Source organism: Cygnus olor, chromosome Z, assembly GCF_009769625.2.
Source record: "Cygnus olor isolate bCygOlo1 chromosome Z, bCygOlo1.pri.v2, whole genome shotgun sequence".
In the NCBI taxonomy this organism is placed as follows: Eukaryota; Metazoa; Chordata; class Aves; order Anseriformes; family Anatidae; genus Cygnus; species Cygnus olor.
In genome coordinates this window covers 58,797,187-58,819,552 of record NC_049198.1, presented here as the reverse complement: position 1 = coordinate 58,819,552, position 22,366 = coordinate 58,797,187, and the positions used below count along the sequence as shown (strand labels likewise).

General features: G+C 39.6%; 1 protein-coding gene across 3 annotated transcripts in view; it reads right to left on the bottom strand.

Annotated features, from left to right (window-relative positions):
- The window catches only part of CAMK4 (calcium/calmodulin dependent protein kinase IV), a 161,176-nt gene extending 139,340 nt beyond the window's left edge, over nt 1-21,836 (bottom strand). The window contains exons 1-2 of one of the 3 annotated variants that reach the window (XM_040541153.1): nt 21,751-21,836; nt 20,004-20,223 (exon numbers count right to left, since the gene is read on the bottom strand). In XM_040541153.1, the coding sequence (XP_040397087.1) occupies nt 20,004-20,182 (179 nt within the window). In that variant the 5' untranslated portion in view covers nt 20,183-20,223; nt 21,751-21,836. Of the gene's footprint in view, nt 1-20,003; nt 20,299-21,750 lie in introns of those variants that run through there. The other 2 variants (XM_040541154.1, XM_040541155.1) reach the window with 2 other exon arrangements.
- Between the last annotated feature and the right edge of the window lie 530 nt (nt 21,837-22,366).

The following is a 22,366-nucleotide window of genomic DNA, read 5'->3' as shown; positions in this document are numbered from 1 at the left end:
CCCAATACACTTCTAAATCATATTAGAAAGGTGACCCTAAGAAGACAGACAAAAGGAGTGTTTTGCTGGAGAAAGACAAATTGCCAAGCAACCTGTAGCTACTACTAGATGTTTACTAGCAATTATCAACCTCAGCTATTAACAGAAATTTGACAGTTGGAGAAGAGATGTGGAGTCAACAAAATGCAGAAATGAAATAATTTACCTAGATCCCAAGTATCTCTTCTGAGCACCTCTGTACTAGGTGGCAAAGGAAGTACTGAGGGCAGCATCAGCGGGGATGCTGGCAGTGCCTCAGAAATTTGCGATACTTGGAGTATCTCTGGTAAGAAGAAGCCCAGACAGTCTTTGAGAGGCTGCTGTGCACACCCCATGGAGATCAACATGCCTTCAGAAAGTTGTGCATCCTCTGGTTTAGGGCCAAGAGGGCTTGCAGCAGATGAGTCATCCTACAAAACTTAAAATGCTTCATCTTCTATCACTAACAGTTCTCAAGAGCAGTTTTGACCAACAGCCTCTAACAATCTTCAAAAATACTTTTTACCTAAATTCAGAATGCTACATTGTCAATCACTGATAGAAGCTGGGACCAGCATTTCCAAAGAAAAATAAGTCGTACATCAGGCTTCTAAACATGTGTCATCAATTTCATTTTCAGCGCTACAGACTCTCTGGCAGTTCCCATTCATCTGCCAGCACAAGGAACTATAAACATCATTACACTTGAAAAATTTTTACGTTACCTTCTCATCCATCTGAGGGGTGCCTCCATGTGTATGTGTGTATACATGAACATGCATTTAAAGAATCTACATGAATTGCAGTGAGTTCAAAACAGTAACTCTTAAGTTATTATGGACAATGCTAAGCAGTTTTGCACCGTTACTTTCAGTCAATACCATCACTTATTTGTTTTACTTCCAGGCAGTTAAACAATATTGAGTTTTTTTCCACAACATAACAGATACTGTAATGTAAGGCTACAGATGAACGTTGACATGAGGAAAGAGAGGAGTAATAAGCCAAAGATCTAGCAGTCAAATTACAGATTAGTAAATACTGGAACTCTCTTCACATAGCTGAGCCAGGCTAAACAGAGGTAATTTATGCAGGGATTTCACTGGCTAATGTTGACAATATTTTTCCAGTGATTCAGTCACACACATTACCCTTATAACCTACAGAAACAAGTTGTTACCTGAATTCCCTGTACCACTGGAAAAAGTCTTGCATTGATACATGACTTCTAATTTTCATTATTTCAATACCAAAACCTGCATATAACAGCAAGTAAATTTTACTCAATCTGCCTGTTAGCTAAGAAACTTGTAACACCCCTGGCTTGTAACTTAGCTTAAAGTAAAAAAAATAAACAAATAAAAAAAAAAAAAGTTTAAACTTGTAACCTTTAGCTTGTAACCCTTGGCTCCCCAAAACGTTCTGTCCCCTGAACAGTTCACCAAAAAGAAAAATGAACTGATAAGTCATAGCATAGCGATGTAGAACAATTTCACAATTTTTTTGCTTATCTTTAGTCATATAGGCTTCTCCTTGGCAGAACTTAGTCACTAACCTACATAAACATAGTAAAACATACTTAAAAGCCAGTAAAATATAGTAGAACATACATGAAAGCCAGTAAAAATAAGCAAAGACCTTTACCTTGCCAAAACCATGCTAAAACACATGAAAAGGAAGGTGTAGGAAGAAATCTCACAAAGACAAATGGTAGTTGTCTGCTTCTGCCTCATTCTTCGCTCAGACCTTCTGTTGATAGGCACTTGCCACAAGAGGCAGAAGAGCAACCTCTTGCCTGTTTTTCACTGAATGAAAAATATTCTGCTTTGAAGGCAACCTCTACAGGATTTTGCAGCATGGTATGGCCATGAAACAGTGAAGAGTGGCTGCACTGTGATGACAAAATCTTAATTCTGTAAAAACAGAACTGTGAAAGGGCTGATGCTAAAGAAAGTGAAGTTTTACCAACACTGGAACCTTTCTTTAGGGGGACTCCATAGATAAATGGTAAAGAGTCTTCAGACGTCTCAAACTGAAGACAGAGAGAAGAAGTAGAAGACGTTATGGAACCAACAGATAAAATGAACACTAGTACATCATTGGCAGCAGCTAGGACTCAGTTGTTTAACTGGAACTCATAGAGGAAGTAGTTCAAATTAAAGCGTTGTATAACCTCTTATACAACTCCTACTTAGCCTTTCTAGACTGGAAAGAAACAAATATAACAGTGAATTTTAAAAAGGTTTCTGAGGGACATATGGAGAACTGGGGGACCATACACTTGCTCTATATTGGCCAAGTCATTTAAAGCTCTAGGAACAGTTCAGTGGACATACAGGTATGTATGATAGCCTGGGGAATAATCAATGTGGTGTCTATAAAATTAGGTCATGTCTCAAAACCAAAGAGCTTCTTTGAAAGCTTTGTCAAGCATATGAATAAATGAAATTTAGTTGATTAGTCTAATTGGATTTCCAAAACTAATTTGACAGGATCCCTCATCAAAGGTTCTTGAGGAAGCCACAGAAGGAGAAAATAAATTAATAGTTGGTTACAAGCTACAAAACAGGTAAAGAATAAGTGCTCGGTTCTCACAGTGCACAGAGGTCATCAGTGAAGTCTGATGGCCCAGAGCTGGCATGTCTGCCACTCAGTGAGCCAGTACAGGAGCTTAGAGGAGAAATGAGGTGACAGAAGATTGCATTTTCTCTCCCCCTTCCCCCCCCCCCCTTTTCTTTAATCAAAATTCTCCACAATACTAAGTTTCTGCTTTGTTCAAGAACCGCAAGAGGACTCTATTGAGATTCATTGATGGGGTATTGAATGGCAGATGAAATTCCATGTAAATAAATATAAAATGCTGAATATCAAACACCATCCTAATTTAATATATTAAACAGACTAAGTGTCCACTTATTACAAGAAAAGACAACTTGAAAATTAAGTAAGAGTTCCATAAATTATCAACTCAATGCTCAACTGTAGTCAAAACAAACACACAATCAAAACCCCACCAAAACAGCTGTTAGGAAGTATAAAGTATTGTCTCCTATATAAACTCCTTGTGTGAATATCTCCTTTTGTGGAAATATTTGAAACCTGACTGGAAATGGTCTTGGGAAACTTGCTGTAGCTGACCCTTGTTAATTAGACTGGACTAGATAATGTTAAAAATGTCTCTCTTTATTCTGTGATCTGGTCTTACATATTGTCCTGATTTCTGCTGGGACAGAGTTAATTTTCTTCCTAGTAACTGCTATGGTGTTGTGTTTTGGATTTAGGATGAGAAGAATGCTGATAACACAGCGATGTTTCAGTTGTTGCAGAGCAGTGCTTGCACAGAGCCAAGGACTTTTCAGCTTCTGGTGCTGTCCCACCAGCGAGGAGGCTGGGCATGCACTAGGAGCTGGGAGGGGACACAGCCAGGACAGCTGGCCCAGACTGGCCAAAGGAATGTCCCATACCATGTGGAACCATGCTGAACAATAAAACTGGAGGAGTGGTGTGGGGGAAAAGGAAGGTGGCCATGGCTTGGGGATGGGGTAGGCATTGGTCAGAGAGTGGTGAGCAATTGCATTGTGCATCACTTGTTTTGTATATTCTTTTCATACTGTTACTATTATTTTCTGTCCTATCAAACTGTCTTTATCTCAACCTACAAGTTTCACCTTTTTTCTGATTCCTTCCTTCATCCCACTGGGGAGGAGTGAGTGAATGGCTGTGGGGTGCTGTGCTTAGCTGCCTGCAGGGTTAAACCACAACACATATTGAACACTTCATGCAAATCTACATTACTATTCTGATATGAGGAACGGAGCTGAAACTTCAGGTTAGGCTTTAGAGTTCTGAAGGCTGAAGTACTGCTCTGGACCAGTAACTTTACACGTTGGCCCTGTACTTACACTCCTGTGTAGGTATTTGCTTCTTGCTACAGCTGCAGACAGCATATTAACCTAGGAAGACCTCTGATCTGACCCTGCACTGTTGTTCTTACATTATGAAGGCTCAAGTAGTCTGGGATTACCAGTTCATTTTAGATTTATACTGCAAACATATATGCACATGCTACTCAATATATAGAAGACAGGATTTTTAGATGTGACTTTATCTGAGATTTCGAAACGGCTGAAAGCTCTGAAAACAAATGATTAGTGTTTCTGGATAAGATGCTTCTAGAAATAGCAGCACTAGGCAGAGTAGAAAATTTATCCATCCTATAGTTCGAGTTACTTATAAATTTAAACTTCCTTCAAACAATACAAAACATATAGCCAGTGTGCTACATACTCATTTCCGACATCAATAGCCTCACTTTGGATAGATTTTCCACTAGTTGGGTATTTACAATGTAGAAGCGCACAATATGAGCTTCTGAAGTGATTTTGATTTCAATTTGAGGTAAGAATGTGATCAGAAGTTGGCTGATACCTTGGTGATATCAAAAGATCAATATTGAACTTGCTATCAACAAGATGATGACATTGAAAAATCAATGCAGTTATTCTGAAGATAGGCTGGAAGAACTCTCCCGAATCATCAAAACAGCCGCTGGCACCATGGACAATCATGTCATACAGCCTCTTTCACAAAATGACCATATTCAGATTTTAAGCACATTTCTTGTCTCTCCTGTTTGTATTGAAAAGGCTGCTACCAAAGTGCAGATGGCTAGACACTTTCTCTGAATTACATTTGGTATTGTAATCACAGTCAAGTTATTTCCCTCCTCCGTTCCATAGAGGAACAGTCCTTAAATTTAAGTGAAATATTCTACTTCACAGGTGTGATTCTCTGCTGGGGAACTATCATCACCTTTCCCCAGCACCATCTGTTGGACTAAATAAATCCAATTCCTCCACGGTATATTTTCAGATGATAAAACTTACAGATAGGTTTAAACCAGATTTTTCATAATATATATGTAGGGTAGTGTTTTATACCACTGTTGCAGTCACTTTTCATGGCTGCAATTATTATGCTGGATGAAAACCAAGGACAAATAAGGATCTATATTTCACATACTTGCATAAATTTCAAGTGCCACTCAAAAACATACTATTTTTCTTTCTTTTTTCCTTTTTTTTTTTTTTGACAGAATTATTGGAGCTGAGTCCTTCTACATTCAAAAGTCATGAAGTTCATCTACAATAAATCCACATTCCTAAAATGGGAGGAAGAAGATGGGATGTAGGTAGAAACCTATCTGAATAATAAAATCCAATCCCTCACATCCCCTGAAACATCAAGATTTGACATCTTTCTGACTAGCATACCAATTATATTTTGTTTGGCACTCCTTGCAGGAAGATAGCTGCAGAATGGCCAACATTTCAGCTTATGACATTGCACCCATTAAATATATTGGATGATATTTCTTCCTCTTTGCATAAAGTTGATTGAGATTGCTTTCTAATGAAAGTGCTAGGTGCTTAAAGGAAGGAAAGTGAGAATAGCCCTAGACATCCTTAGCTAAAAAAGCAAGGAGTCAGCAAAAGAACAAAAAAAGAACAAATTCATCTGTGGTATGGGCAATGTTGTAAGAATTTTGATTATTACAAGTTTAAGTGAAATAATGGTAAAAAGTTCTATAAGCCTTTTGTTGTTTGGGATTTTTCTCCTTAACTATGAAATTTGCCTATGCAATCTAACCCTCATAAAAAACTTGCCAGAAACACACTACTCTTCTTTACTTCAGTGTTTCTATTTTGTTCCAACATACATATTTAATCAATATTCCTTTGGTTGGTTAGACGTCCTTTTTAGTATTTTCATAAATGACTTTGGCACAAACTTACAAGTATGACAGTTCAGCCTGATGATGACAAAGGTAGGAGGCATTGACAGTGCAGGAGAGGGCTGTAATATCAGAAGGGAAGAACTGTGCTACCTGGAGAGCAGGAATAAGAAGAATGGGGAAAAAAGTAACAGTATTAAATGTAAGGCCGTGCATTACAGAAAAATAACAGGAGCTTTGATATAAAAATTTTTGTCAGTCACAAACCAAAGGAAAATGGAACACACAGGGTCTGGGCAACAAACAACTAGACAGCTATAAGCTACCAAGAAAATAACAGTTGCGAGAAAGGCAAAATTGATCTTGTCCCATTCAGTAATGTGTATTGTTCTTACTAGAAAAGTCTGAGAGTTTTATAAGTGGAGTCAGTAGAAAAATGCTATTTCTGCAAACAGAAGGGAATATATCGAATGAAAGATGATCCACTTTTGGTGTAACACGTAAAAGACAGTTCAAACAGGAACCAAGGACAAAGTGAAAATAGGAAAAAGAGGCACTTCCATAAAAATTCTCATAAGGCACCCTGGTACAATAGATAAATGTAATTTGATCTTAGATCTGGTTAGTTTGATTGACAAATAGCTTTAATTTTCACAAAATGTAAAATGGGAAATTGTTTGTAAACTTAATTCAAAATTGTTGAAAAATTCCATGCTCTGAAATGGTCCATTATCCATATCATGTAAACACTTCAGTTACGCACCCTAACTCAAAATAAAAACAAGGACCAATATACTGAAATTAATCATGGGACAGAAATTGTGGAGTTTCCCATCTCTGCCTATTCACTGTCAAAAAGAATGTGAATATTTAATGTTGAACTTGATCATTTTCGAGGTCTTTTCCAAATCTAAGTGACTCTATAATTTAGATAAAACAAGCTTTAATAAACATGACTTTACAGCATGAAATGTGGTCTTCCAATGGCTACATGCTATCATGGACGAATAATACCTCTTCTACTCATTATTATTTTGTTTAGTAAGTTCATGTGGGCTGTGACTAGGGAAAAACACAATTAAATGGTCTTATTAGGTATTCAGTACAGCTAAAACACATGATTTATATAAAGCACTATGTCAAACTATTTTAACAGGTTATCTGGTAAACATTTATTGTATTCATTCACAATTAACAAACATAACCAGTTCACAAAATATGGGCTGACAGGAGAAAAACTAACAATATGTTGGACAATCTATTTAAAGAATAGATTTCACCAGCTTTAATTTAGATGGTTATCTGCAAGAGAAATTCTAATCTGATTACTTCCATCACAAAAGATGTTTCATCTTATCTAAAGTCATGTAGAAAAAGAATGTGAGAAGGTTAAAACTATTTTGGTTCCTTTCCTTTTTAATATATAAATGTTGCAAGAACAATAAACTAGTATAGATCAATCCAGCTGAAATGACTTTACAGTAACTTGGGCTACTGTCTTTTAACTAAACAAGCTGAAGCTTTAAATGGTCAAAAAGCTATTGTTCTGCTGAGAAGGTGAAGGCGGGAGAGGAGGTGACCTGGACTGTTTTCTCATTTGAAATGAATGATTCTCTGGAAACAGAAGAGTCTTCTCTCTATGCTACTGCCAATCAAATCAACTCTTTGAGCAAGTTCTTATAGTAATAATCAAATGTCTTTTTCACTCAGTTTTAATCCTGTTCCGCCTTCTTTTGAACACCTAGTATATGAATTATGCATAGAGATGCGATTTGAATTTAAATTTAAAAAACTTAACTAACTTGCATGTTTTCCGATACCCATTGACACAATTTGGCAATCGATTAATGATCTTACTCAGACAAAGACTATTAACTACCAGCCCAAATTCTGTTCTTCTTTATACTTAAGATATTCTTGAATTAAATTGCTGTGAAGGGAGAATCAGAATCCACTTTTCTGCTTCCTGCAGCAAACAAAATTAATGTATTATTGCTTTTTTAGTGTCAAAAGTACTGCCCCAGTACAAGCAGTTACTTGGTGTTACAAGCATGCTTTATTCAGACTAGCCTTGGCTTCATCTTTCAACTTAAATTAATCCCCTGCCAGTATAACAGATGACCACACAGTGAATGGTGCACTCTATAAACACTTGCAGTTTACATCTGGCTGCAAAGCCTGAAAGAGAAAGAAAAAGAAAAAAAAAGAAAAAAAAAGTTTGTCATATTTCTTCATCTTCTTTTCTTCAAAAAACAAAACAAAACAAACAAACAAACAAAACCACCAACAACAACTAGTCATATTCTAAATGGTCATCACTATCTACACCATGTAAGTTTTTGCCTCGTGTACAGGTTTGGGTACCATAATATAAGAAGGACGTAAAACTGTTGGAGAGTGTCCAAAGGAGGGTTACAAAGATTGTGAAGGGTCTGGAGGGCAAGACGTCTGAGGAGCAGCTGAGGTCCCTTGTTTTGTTCAGCCCAGAGCAGAGCAGGCTGAGGCGAGGCCTCATGGCAGCCTGCAGCTCCCTCATGAGGGGAGCGGAGGGGCAGGCGCTGAGCTCTGCTCTCTGGGGACAGCGACAGGACCCAAGGGAACGGCATGGAGCTGGGACAGGGGAGGGTCAGGCTGGGTGTTAGGGAAAGGTTCTGCACCCAGAGGGTGGTCAGGCACCGGGACAGGCTCCACAGGGCAGTGGTCACAGCACTGAGCCTGCTGGAGTTCAAGAAGCATTCGGACAGTACTCTCAGACACAAGGTCTGGTTTTTGGGTGGTCCTGGGTGGAGCCAGGAGTTGGACTTGATGATCCTTGTGGGTCCCTTCCAATTTAGGATGTTCTGTGATTCAGTGAAGTGCTGCTTCGCACTACAAAATCAACTTTTCAGGCCTTCTCTTTTTCATTTTACTAAATTAATAAGCCAGAAAATTATGAGGGCTTAAAGGGAATTTAGAGAGGTAGGTTGCTTGCTGCTCTTACAGCAAAAAGAGCAGGTGTGGGAGGCATCCAATGAAGCCAGAAGGTAAAAACATCCATGCAGACGTATCTTGCAGGTCCTTATGCTTTGATTATGTTTATAACACCACAGAAAGCTAGTGAGCAAACATACCCCACCAGGAAGGTAAAAAACTGTAAGGCACTGTGTTCATATACCAGAGCAGAATGGTAATTTGTTAATCCAGAAAACATGTCAATAGGTTAAAAAAAAATCTGTGCTCATCCATGACACACTTGTCCAAAAAAAAAAAAAGCATGTTCTTCAAACACTCTCATTGGTCCAGAATGTTGGACTGGTGCAGGACACCTAATAAATCAAACAGCAAACACCATCTTGTATATTTAACAAATCTGAAAGACATACTTTCTCTAGTTTAAATAAATTCAAACTTAGTCTCCAAAGAGTATTAGCAGCTAGGAGGTCTCATTATCATCTGAAAGTTGTACAAATTATGATCAGCCTTCCACAGAAAGGGTATGTAAATCCACTCTTTTTAGCACAGTATTTTTTTTTTTTAACACTAAGCACAAAATAAAATCATGTAGCACAACAGTCTTTGGTACTGGCTGTGTGCCTCTGTTAACAGGATTATTTAAAGAAAAATCAATAAGAATATTATTATAAAAGTACTTTAATATAATACCAGACCTATATTCCATGGATAGTCATTGAGATCTCACATGCTTTTTTATTTCATTCATTCACGACAGCAAAATTGCTCACTGAATATAGTTTATTTAGATTAAAATGGAAACCCTAGATTTCATTTCTGAGCTAATCTCAACTTCTTTACAAGAATTTGTTATCTGCTAGTGTCAGTGATTGTTTTTTTTTTCTTTTTTTATATATGAAAAAATGCTAACAAGCTATTCAAAATTTGTCATGACTGATATGATTGACAAACTCCCTCTGTCACAGAATGCTCTGCTACCGCATTAGAAAACAAAATCAAAACATACATAGAAACTTTTTTGTTTATGCAATATTCAGTTCTCCAGAAGTTTGTGGAACAATCAGGGTCATCTGCATGATTAAAAACACACACACACAAAAATAATATTTTAAGATGTAGTGTGATTTCATAAAGGCAATGAACCTGGTAGATATGGATATGTTTTAAAGATTAAATATAGAATATAAGTAACAGTACTGATATGTTTATGATATCCTCAGCTCAGAAGAATCTATGAATACTTTCAAGAAGGAAAAAGTATTCAGAAGGAAAGAAAATTGTTCTAGAATTCTATTCTTCCTTAAACCCGAGCAACTGCTTTTTCCAAGAAGCCTGGAGAAAAGCCAGAGGAGAGATGTATCACTTGCTTCTAGTGGGGAGAATTTGGAGAAAAGGACTGAAGAGATGACATCAGCTCTGAGGTAAAGTTGCAATTCTGGCACCTTATCCACGACATATGGATGCTCACAGTGAGCTACGCGTCTGAGCAGAGACTATACATTTGTTCAAGGGTTTAAACTTTGATGTTGCTATTTTTGAGGCTATGCATTTGGAATGTTGGGCATGTTTTGCCAGTGCTTTATCCCCAGAAAAGCCATGATAAATAGATAGTAAACCATCAAAGAGCTACACATTTTATAAATATATACTTTTTTTTTTTTCCCTCAGATGGGTTGTTATTTTCTTTATCTTTTGATTTACATGTTATGGTTCTAGAATTCTAGCAGTGATAGCTGCATATGTGAAAATAAGAGTACTTAACAAGCTGCAGCATTAAGTTGTTCAGACAACTACTTCACTTGTGTTAGAATTAACATTCAATTCTGACCATGTAGTTTAGTGGTTCATGCCAAATAATTACTCTCCTGTTATTCCCTGTGGATGAAATTCAAAGAAAATGTAAGTTTTGCTTGTTACAGACTGAATGGTCTCTTCCAAGGTCATAATGCAGGGTCACCTATATTTAGAATTATTTTACAAGGAAAGCAACTCTGCCTTGGAAATCTGTTCTCAGGACAACAGATGCAAATATTGATGGTTCTTGACACCCGGTGTGTTTTAAGTGATAGTAACCTATGGCAGTAACTATACCATTTTTGTTTACATTCCATAACAAAAACATACATTAGCAATGGGTATTGTTTTAGTGTTGTATCACCACTACTCCATCTTTCTGTTTTAAGCACTATGTAGTCTAAGAAATTGAGGACACACAATGCATATGCTTATCGAACATCCCACACTGGAAAATGTTCTAGAAAATCTCATCCTCAATGATCTTTCCTATTGCACCATCCTAATAGATCTTAAAAAACAGAGCTAACCCAGGAGAGATGCAGGCTTCCACATACACAGCCACAATCCTCCCTCGCTGCCCAGTAGCCTCAGGGGAAATGTCATTCTGCCCTAAAGACACATAATCCTCAGCAGATCCAGTACATCTGGTCTGCTGCAAAGCATGCTGCCAGCCAGGAGATCACTCTGACCTGCACCTTCCCTACTAAACCTGGTCACAGCAAAAAATGAACTAGCTCCCAGAATAGGTCTTATTTCCCAGGTTAGAAAGAGCTGGGAAAGTGTCACAGGCAACAATCTAGGGCCTTGGAGAGGAGAAAGAAAGATGTACATTTCTCTTGACTTGTTTGGAAGTTTCCAGACATTTAAAAACTAACATGGGTAAACTGGAAAAATGCATCCTGTGCACTTCTGTCTCTGAAAAGACCTTTTGCAACACTGAGATAGAAAAGTAAGGCAAAGGCGACAACAAGAAAACAACGTGCTTCCACAGTGCAAACAATCCTACATGATATGCCATCTTACATATCACAGAACTGCTGTCTCAGATTCCAAAACCCAACACAGCAAAGTAACTTAGAAGATAGGTTTAGTTTTTAAGAACAGGAACGGGTAAGTTAAAATGCATTTTCTGGTGGTTACTGATTCACTGAAAACTCTGGCAATGCAAGGCCAAATGAAGGATCACTAAAAACATGTGGAAGAGTATTTCCAAGGTGTCAATGAGTGTTTCTAAAAGCTGTCATTCTTATACATTTTTTAAAATGGGGGAGATGGGAAAACTGTAAATACTGAAAAAGACATTAGACAAACCAAGAACTAAAAGCAACATCATTATTAAAACTCATGGCATGTTTGCCTACCCTTTTTCAAATAATTATCACTACACTGTAAAAAGATTATCCCTTGTGAAATTAATGACTCTGTTCAGATAATAAAGGTCTGCTTATTGTGAAGAGAGAAAGCAGAACTGGTAAGAACTCCTAAATGGAGAAATCAATAGTAAATATGTAAGTTTATAGGCCTAAATTCTGTTTCAACATGAAAGCAAAAAGGATTACGTTTTTTTCTTTTTATGCAATAGTAACTCCTAAGATTCATAATTGTTGAACCTACATAGATGAAAGAAATATTCCAATCTTTGCACTTTTTTTTTTTTTCTTTGACACATTTCGTATTAGAAGGTTGCTTTCCCAAAGCCAGGCCAGCCTTCTGGGTAGCCTAATATTACACAAAAATCATTTGTCTTTACTGTGAAAAGACAGCTCAGCTACTTGGACTATACACACAACAAGATGACCACTTTTTTTAGTTCCAATTGACCTTTTCAGACAGTATTCAGTGAGATAAAATTTCTCCAATCTGAGTGTCTTACAGTCTCTGGAGAGGATAGCTAGCCCCTCCTAGCAAGCATTTGGATGCACGTGTAACAGCAAACAGCAAGTATTCTTTTACAGACTGCCACACATAATTGAAAACAAGTGTTTTGAAATGTGGCTATTTGCTATGCAAGCAAACATTTAAACATACCCATAGAATTCTGCCTTTTTTTTTTTTTTTTTTACAATCATTACAATTCCTTGCACAATACCATGTATACTCAGACACACACCTAAAAATGTACAGTGGAATGAACAGATATTTACCCCTTCTACAACAGGACTTCAGTAAGTTTACCTGTCTTCCATCTAAAATCATCTAAGCATTTCATACAGTCACACGTAGGCAAATGTTTTCAACTGAACTTGAAAATACTTATTCAATTTCACATATACTGTTTCTGTACCAAGCTAAAAGAACAACTTTGTTATATCTGGCCCCTTGCAGCCTACTGTAATGTTTTTCAAATATGACATATTCTTGTATTAACACAAATTATGTCATTACTTTCAACTCTTAAAAGCTGTATGTGCAAAAAATTTCTACAGTATTCTTGAGAGTACTTACTTCAAGAGCTATTCATTTTCTCCATTAGAAATACATTTTTTAATTAAAAAGAAGAGAAGCAAAACCAATGAAAAAGATGTATAGGGGCTGAAGGAATAAGTAACTGAAAATAAAGAAAAAATAGTTCAAAAAGTGATGTCATAGAACTATTAAGAACTCTTCTTTAAGTTCAAGAAAGCTGTGAAAATTATACAGAATGATCATCTACTCATTTCAGCTATTCAAAGCTGCTCCAGCACTCATTTTGTAGAAAAAAAATGTTAATGGCTCAATTTATTGGCAGAACAATGCACTCAGTACACAGACTAATAAGAGTACAGAGGTAACGCAATACTCTGCAAGGACTGACTATTCTTTCACTGCCCACTCTATGCACTAAATTTTCATTAACATATGTTCCCTGTAGCTAAAAAGTTAATTAAAATTTGAATAGAAGGACATCGACCTGAGCATTATGTTGAATGTGTGATACCATAAGCATTCTATTGTCATCTTGCAGATTAACTATTTAGATTCAAATACAGTATCACTAAAACATATAATCTAGGTATTCACTAGCTCGTAGTACAGTGCAGTAGGAAAGCAACAATGGAACAGATCTTGTCAACATGCTAATATCAACTTATCAACTTTCTGCAGTTTTTACTTCAGACTAGCTGCAACCTGGTTCTGTGAACTGAGTGTTCACAAGAGGATAGAGTGGATTAAGTGCTCCTGAACTGTCTTCTGAGCCTGTTACATTCAGTCTGCTCTGTGCACACCAAGAATCCTCCATGATGATGAGCAAGGCATGGTGTGAGGGAATAACTGAGGCTTTTGTTTCAAAAACTTCACTCATGATCCAAATTAAAACTTCAGTGTAGATGGATCCACAAATTACCCTTTAAAAAAATGGTGCAATATAACATTAAAAATAAAATTGCAATGCTTCTGTAAATGAAAGCATGAAATACATGCTCTCATCAGTAGTCTATTTTGGTTCATATTTAGAAGAAGAAAAGCTTATTTAAAATATACTATTTTTGAAATAATACAGGTAGGACTGAGACAAAATATTACTGCTTGTGCTAAAGAAAAAAAGTTATCTGAGTATCTGTTTATTTTCAGAGGTAACAGGACAATTTCTTTCACACAACCAACTAACCATTAACCTATTCCTAGAAGGCATTAGGCTATAGCAGATTTAGCTTCTCTGATGTGACTAGCCACAAGCATTGACAGATAAACATTTTATCCACAGTAGATAGAATCAGCAAACCTATTTTCCGTCATTCCAAGATGGAAGCAATGCCTCAATCACAGTATGAAAAGGAATCAGATATACACATAAGCCATTGTAAAAAATGTGTATTTTATCATCTATTTTCTAAGTCCCAGCGAAGCAGGTGCTGAGTTAGCAGTTCAGAGAAATTCTCCTAGATGAAGGAGAACAAGGGTTTTGCCAGAAATCCCAACTGTACAGGAATTTAAACAACAGTCTGTAATATTTAGACAGAGTTATTTTTTAGACAAGTATCTAAGCATCTAAGACAGGTGTTTGGACAACAAGAGTTAATAACAGCCTTCCATGGCAAGGTTACCTTTTTTTTTCTCCAAAATACCTGCCCATTTTTCTCCATTATTAGAGACCCTTAGGTGAAATGGTATGTCTATTCTCAAATTATTTTTATTTATAGAATGGTAGAGGAAATTTTCTTTACTTGTTTCTTCAACACCTATTTTTTAGTTCTGAATCAAACTACTGAACTGAACAAGATGCAAAGAAGAAAATACTCTCCCTTCACCAAATAAGGAGATTTAGTTGTCAAAATGTGGGTTATTACCATGACAAGTTCTGGTTCCTGGTACCAACTCCATCCATTTCACCCTGAACACTGGGTTGAGAAGCTATAGAGCTTCCATAGAAAGAATTCACTGTTGGATATAATTTTTGGTTTACAACTCTCTGTAGGTCAACATGCATTTTAATAGTGACTGACAACACGCCCCAACCCACCCCCTGCTCTCCCCCTTTAGAGCATCATTTCACTTCACAAAAATTTCTCTGATGTCCTCTTTTTGGCCAAATTAACATTGGACTGTCTTCTCCATTACAGCATAGCTTTAATAGAAGAGGCAAAACCCATGTTCACCATGGAAGAGCCTGTTGTCACATGTTTAAGATATTTTTCAAGGAGAAAGATGAGACAAATCCCTTCAAGTGGAAAGGATGTGAAAATCTTCAACTAGACCTGGTGCAATGCATGAAGACAATTCTCCATGTCCACCTACCTCCATATGCCTTGGCCAGCACCCACAAGGACCCCATGTCCTGACTTACTCCTATCTTCTTACCTCAAGCAGTGTCCCAATAGTTGTGTGACCAAGATCACAACAATGCTAAGCAAGGCCTCAGACCCTCATCTTCAACAACCTTCCCTACTAGCTGATCAGCGGGAACTACCTGCATGAAAACGGTTACTGTTCATCCGCAGATGTGAGCTGCCAGGGTAACAAGCAAGCTGCAATTAGTGGCACTATATGACCTGGGCAGAAGCAAATCTACCCATGCAGTTCCTGCTCAAAGATGATTCTCCATGTGGAATTCTTAATGTGGTTTAGCAAAGCAGCCCTCCCACCCCCCCACATACATGCACGCACAAATTTTTAGACAGCTAGCACCGGGTACTATCAGCAGCACACGTGTCTCCCTGCAAAATCCTCAAGCCCAGTACTGAAAGTCACAAACAAGTAAGAAGTGCTGCTGAAGAAGGGAGTGACCTACTTTAAATGCATCCCAATGAAAAATGAGCAAATATTTTTCAAAGTGAACATGGCAAACAGTCTGTATAACAAACAACTGTTGAGATAGACAGAAAAAAAGTCCCACTTTCTATTTTTTTTTTTTAATGAAGGAATGGAAGGGAAAATAACTGGCACACTTTCAAAGCAAAAACTGTTTGAACTTCAAAGCATTAAGTGCAAAAGCAACCCATTTCTATAAAATGAAGCTTATACAAAGGATTTGCCCGATTTCATCTACTGCTGCCATTGCAAAAGTAGATGCTACTATGTCAGCATTCGTAAACAGGATTGACAGACTGAGAAATGTCATCCTGCACACTGAAATCTTGAGTTTAAACCACTCTTTGGATTTAAACTCTCTGTGCTCAGAACTCCTCAAGGACATTCAGCTCACACTGTCAATTCAAAGTTGCAAGTACCAAGCACCTTTCAGTTTCAGGTCCTCAGCAAGGATCACACAACTAAGTAAAATGTAACCTTGGAAGATCCTGACTCCTTACACACACAAAAAAGCTGTGACTTTTGAGTTTGTTTGTTTGTTTGTTTTAATCTTATTTAAGAAACTAAAAGAAAGCCCCAAGTATTTTGGTAGTAGATACTTCCAACTGCTCTTGACCATTTAATAGATCTGCAGTATGCCTACAATAACAGTGTTAGTTTCAACTCAAGTGATTGTGAAGTTTGGCACAGTAAGGCAAAAGAGAGGGCATAATAAGTAAAACATTTACTAAAATTCCAACAAAGCAAAATTTTTGTAATATGGATGAGTATCAAAACATTTTTTACTGAATATTCTCTTCCTTCAAATAATACCGTTATGCTAATCCTGATTTCGGAAACGCTGTACCAAATGATACAGCATTGGCTATACAAAGCTAACAAAAGATTTTAGTCTTTAAAGAATGTACTGGCTTAGAACCTAAAATTATTAAAATCTTTTTCCAAGAGAGTGTAGAAAATAAGCTTTTAGCTGAAATAGACTCTGAACAAAACTCAAAAATCCACAACTCATCCATGCTGTCACTTTCAGGGAAGTAACAAATAATCTTCCTAAAACAAAGACGAAAATGTCATTTTTACAGCGTTTTGAAAATGTACTAAAGGGAAGATGAACAGGCAAACATTGAGTAAGCCGTCCTGGGTCAAAGTAAAAGTCTGTCTCAGCCAGAATACTGTCTCTAACAGTGGCCAAACACAGAAGAATATGAATAGAGCAAACTTATGTCAATACTGTCAAAGAATATTGTCACAACACTGAACAACTTACAGTTCAATAATCAGTATATTTTTTTTATTAGCAGTCTGAAAGGATTTCCCTAGTGTAAACTTGCCTGGCTGCTTATTGAACCAAGGTAAGTTTTCAGCATCCGCAGTATCCAGTGGCCATGAGATCCACCACTTAAATACGCCCTGTGCTGAAATGGTCTTAACTCCTGTTGTTCATATTTGACTTGCTAGCTTTGCTTGATGCCCCAAAGAAAACCTCCAACCAGGTATTCCATGGCATATACATCCACTGAATCTGTCTTAGCCTCACTATAGGGTTTACAAGGAAAAGAAAACAGATACCAACCTTTTATTTGGAGGATTTTTAATCACTAGGGTGCACAGAGTCAGTACTTTCATAAAGCTGTAAATTGCAACTGTAACAATTCAATCAGATTTCATCTTTCTATGTGCAGCTTAATGTTTTCTCCCCTAGCCCCATGTGCATTTATTCATCTAAACTGAATTTCATCTGCCATTTAAATGTCCTTTCAGTCCAGTAATGTCTTTCTCCAATACTTCATATTGTCTTAAAAAAAAACCAATAAGCAAATATCACTCTCCAGCCCCTTATGTACGAGTGTTTTGAGCAGCATGGCCCACTGAACTGATCCCTGTGGAACCCCACTGTTGAAAGCTGACTCTTTACTCCTAGCCAAGCTTTTAGGCTTTTTCCTGCTAGCAGGAGCTTCCTCCTCTTCTCTCGTTTTCTCCCATGACTCCTTAGTTGGTCACACAAGAAAGAACTACTGACTGCCACAGCTTAGGGATTTGCCAGGCACACTCTGTGGAAAGGGCACTCCCATACTGGGCAACTGCTGTCCAAATAAATGTCTTTTCAGTCTAACAAAAGACATCTTCCAGTCCCTGTGCTTGTTAAACACATTTCATTATAGTACCACTTGTTACTTATTTTAGTTTATTATTTCAATTTACTGCATCTAACAGGATGATATGCCCACATTTTTCAGCCTGATCCAGATATGTTTTCACCATCACTAACCTAAGCACTGTGTATTCTTTGTAGATGTACTCAAAATCACCTCCAACATTAAAAGGCTGGAGACAAGATTACCAAGAGGATACAACACAATTTTATATTACACTTAGGAGCCAAGAGGAATTGTTGGATCTCTTTTGGATTTGCTGAGACACACCTGAGCTGCTAGAGGGGTCTGAGATATGCAGCATCACTCTGGATGCTAGCATATAATGCATGGATCTCCAGGACAGCCTTAGGATCTGTGGACAGAGGTCTTGCTGCCAAATCCCGGAGTACAGTTCCCTCTGAGTGTGCACCCCTCTGAGTTCTTCTTGCTCCCATACCTACTCCACGGTTTTTGTTTAAGATGGTTCTTATCTCCTATTTTCTTCCTACTTTTATTTGAAATCTAATTTCCTGGTTCCATCCAATAGCACAGCAGGTTTAGTGGCTTACTTCTCTGCACTGGTAGGGTGTGCTCATTTCTTATCCAAACCTTCTGTTGGGGTTTCAGCATCTACTGTCTCACCTTGCAAGGTAGAAAAACCCACTGTACTGCAGCTTTCGTTGATTCTGCCTTCTTCAGACAGGAAAGTTCACATTTTTTACCCCTCCTCCCAAGCTACAGAATAAATAAATGATGCATCAGCGATACAGACTCTTCAAAAATTAAGCCCACAATCTCTGGTAGGCGTGCTAAAAGGACTCTTGATAGACCACAGATAGCAGTATCAATACAGGTGGCAGAGTTGCTACCTACTGCTGTTGCTCAGCAGCACACACTTCTGTGTTAATTCTGAAAACAAAACCGACGTGACTATTTCCTCCTTTACGTTTTTATGTTCCTGCATAGGTGTGCAGTGAAGCACAAGAAGGAAAAGGGTACACAATCCCATGCCTATTTAAATGTGGCTAGCATGAGTAGCAACAGTGGCAAAAAGGTAGCAGCAAATGCTTGAGACCTGGCCAGCAAGTGAAGAATAATACTATATTGTGTTCCTACAGCCTTTCCTACCCCTGCTAGTTACAGTATGGCAAGCACAGGCGTTCTTTGTAGGAGTACCTCTCGTTACAGGTCCTTCCTGCAAAAATTCCATACTGAGGCAACCATGTTATTACCTGCAGATTTCCTATTGTCATCCAGGATTTTAATAATTGATTGTTGTCAAAATTAACAATTGCTGTTATCTACTGATTTACCAACTAAAATAGTCTAGTGTGAGACCCATAATGAAACTTTCAGTTTCCACTTTTTTCTTTTTGAACATGTTATTTTCTACCCACAAATGCAGCATAAACCAACAACTGTGTTTAGAGAGGGAAAACTGCACATCAGATAAAGGTGACAACATCTTATGCTGGGGTTCAGCGTGGAAAAAAAAAAAAAAAAAAGAGAGGAAGGAAAGGAGCAACTGAGCACTTGGGACCTTTAACTTGCCATGCAGAAGCATCAGGGCAGTAGAGCAGAATTCATGAATGAATGTGTACCAGCTCATTCGCCTGTGCTGCGCTCCAATGGAGTGGCTCTGCTTGCAGAGGCCTAATCACGGCTCCTGTCTTGGGTGGGAGTTTTGTCAGCCCGAGGTCTGGGGGTGCTGGCACGGCGGCAGGGGCAAAAGCTCTCGCATGAAGCGAGGCTGTGAACAGGCAGGCATTTTAGGGCTCTCACAGCGATGCCGACCACTCCCCCGATGCAGAATTGGGTCTGGGCAACCTGACTAACGCAGAGCTGCTCGCGTGGACCCGCGCTTACCGAAAGGGTCTGACGCCTTCCCATGGGAACCACCGGTTTATTTGGGGGGGAGGGGTCTGCAGATCGCGACCCCTAGGAGGCATCGTGTCCCTCCCGCATGCCGCCAGACCCAGCGCGCCCCCCGGTGCCGCTCACGCCCGCCGAAGTTTGGCAGCTCCCGAGGAGGCAGCGCTACGGTGCCGGCCCGGAGGGGACCCCGAAACCCCCGTCCCCCCATCCCCGTCCCCATCCCCGTCCCCTTCCCGGTCCCCGTCCCCAGCCCGCCTCCTCACCGTCCCAGCTCGGACTCCAGCTCGAAGTAGTGGGCCAGGGTGTCCTTGTTGGAGCCGTCGATCCAGTAGTCGGGCGCGGCGCCCCCGGGGCGGCCGGCGGCCGCAGAGCCCGAGGAGGAGGAGGACGATGAGGAGGACGAGGAGGAGGAGGAGGAGGAGGGCATGGTGACTTTCAGCATGCCGGGACGCCAGGCGGGGGCTGCCCCCTCCTCCGCACCGGCTGCAGAAAGCAGAGCGACAAGGCTGCTGGCGGCGGCACCTCGTCTCCCTCCCTCTCCGCTTCCTTCCCTCCCTCCCTCTCCCTTCTTCCTCCTCCTCTTCCTCCTCCTCCTCCCTCCCCGCCGGGCCGGGCCGGGCTGGAGCAGAGGCGGCGGCAGCGGCTCCCCCCAGGCCCGGGGAAGGGGGGGGGAGGCAGGGGGCGGCCGTACGGAGCCGCCCCGGGGCGGGGGTCGCGGAGCACGGAGCCGCCCACGGGCGCCCCCAGGCCCGACACAATTTGGGGAGAACTTGAGGAAGGGAGAGGCACCGGCACGGGGTCGGGGAAGGGCCCGAGGGGGGAACAGACCGGGAAGGATGCGCAGCCCGTGAGGCACCGGGGGTGCTGCTCCGTTTTCCCGGTTCCAGGTGTGGGATCGGTGGTCGTGGGGCGATAAGGGAGCTGGGGGGTGCCCTGACTGCGTCTGCTCTGGTTTGGGGGAGGTGGGTGTGGAGGAAGATCCTGGGCAAAAATTAATAGCGGTGGGAAAGAACTCAAACACGGTCCAAGCCGGTAGAAGGCAAAAAATAGGGCTTCCCTTCCCACCGCTGAACTAAAAGAAGCCATAAAGAAATAAAATTTCCGTGCTGCAATGGCATTCTTAACAGGTTTTGGAATCTGCAGCTTATGAGATGCATGCAAATATATTGTATTCCTGCCTGCAAAAACCTTAGCCAGCAGTGCCTATATACGGGCTGTTGCTGTTGGTGTCGTGGTGGCATAAAGCAGCAGCAGTTGTGTGTGCCTCGCATGCATAGTATGCCAGATCAATCCTACTCACATCCTCTCCATGCTATTACACCCACTCTTACTGTCATGCAAGCACAGGCAGGAGGTAAAATGGACCATATGCAACCCTGTGCAGCAGAAGTGACAGAAGTATTGTCCTCTAATTTTCAACCACAATCTGCTAGCCTGTTTTTAAACACTGTATCCTTGCTCAGACAAACCACGGTATCCTGTTCAGTGTTGTGTTGACTCAAGTATGTTAATGTTTCCCAGCCTGTTTTGTTTTGTTTTCCCCCTATAAACAAGTCTGTCTATTATTGTTCCCTAGCTTCCTTCCAGAACTGGGGAACAAGCAATATTAATTTTGAATCTCCTAATTCCTCAAAGACCTAATAAATAAATAAATTTATATAAATAACAACAAAAAAGCTCTTATTGATAATCTCTCTACTATCTCAACAAGATAATAGAAAAAAATATCTGCTAATCTGGTCTTTGGTACTGGTAGGAAAGGATAAAAGAGATAAATGAGATAGACAAAAGAGAAATAATGCCCTTTCCTCTCAAGTTTATTTTCTGCTGTTTTAAAATTACTATGGAGATCCCCATCACGATTTGAGACTTTATCATTTTCAAATTAAGATTGGGAAAGCTGCAATAAAGTAACCAAAGTCCTGTTTTGCAAACCAAGTTTTTTTGCAAGCCATTTTAACAGGAACTCCAAGCCTCCCTTTAGACCGAGTGTGGGCTCTGAGCACCTACCGCAGCCGGGCTGCGATCAGCCCCAGAGCAGCAGACAGGCAGCCTTCCCACTGCTCCTCATGCCTTCTCCCAACTCCCCAGCTCACTCCATCTCTTCTGGTCAGCACAGAACTTTTCCTCATAAAGCTTTGGTTGCTAGGTGACATTTCCTCCTCTTTTCTTACCGTATTTTCTGACACATCTCCTGGGAGCAGAAATAGTCACTGATCATAAAAATCGTGCACAGACAAAAAAGCCAATTGGCAAAATAGAAAGCAGCCATATAAAATATCATATTTTTGTTTAGTCAAATATCTGACATGTTCTGTAATACAGAAGGTACACATATTCCTGATATTCCTGTTTGTGGTTTTGTTTCATTTTGGTTTGTTTGTTTTGTTTTGCTTATCAGTTTTATGGTTTATCCAGGTATCTGCACTCAGATTTGTATCCCAGATGTTCTAGATATACTTTATCTTGGGCCTTTATGTGTTAACAGCATAGCACAAGGGATTTATTTACTTATTTTTGTGCTGGGCCAGCTATGTGGAACTGGATGATCTTCAGAGGCCCCTTCCAACCCAAACGATCCTATGTGAGAGGCATTTGACTTTCCTTAAAATACTTCCTCAACATG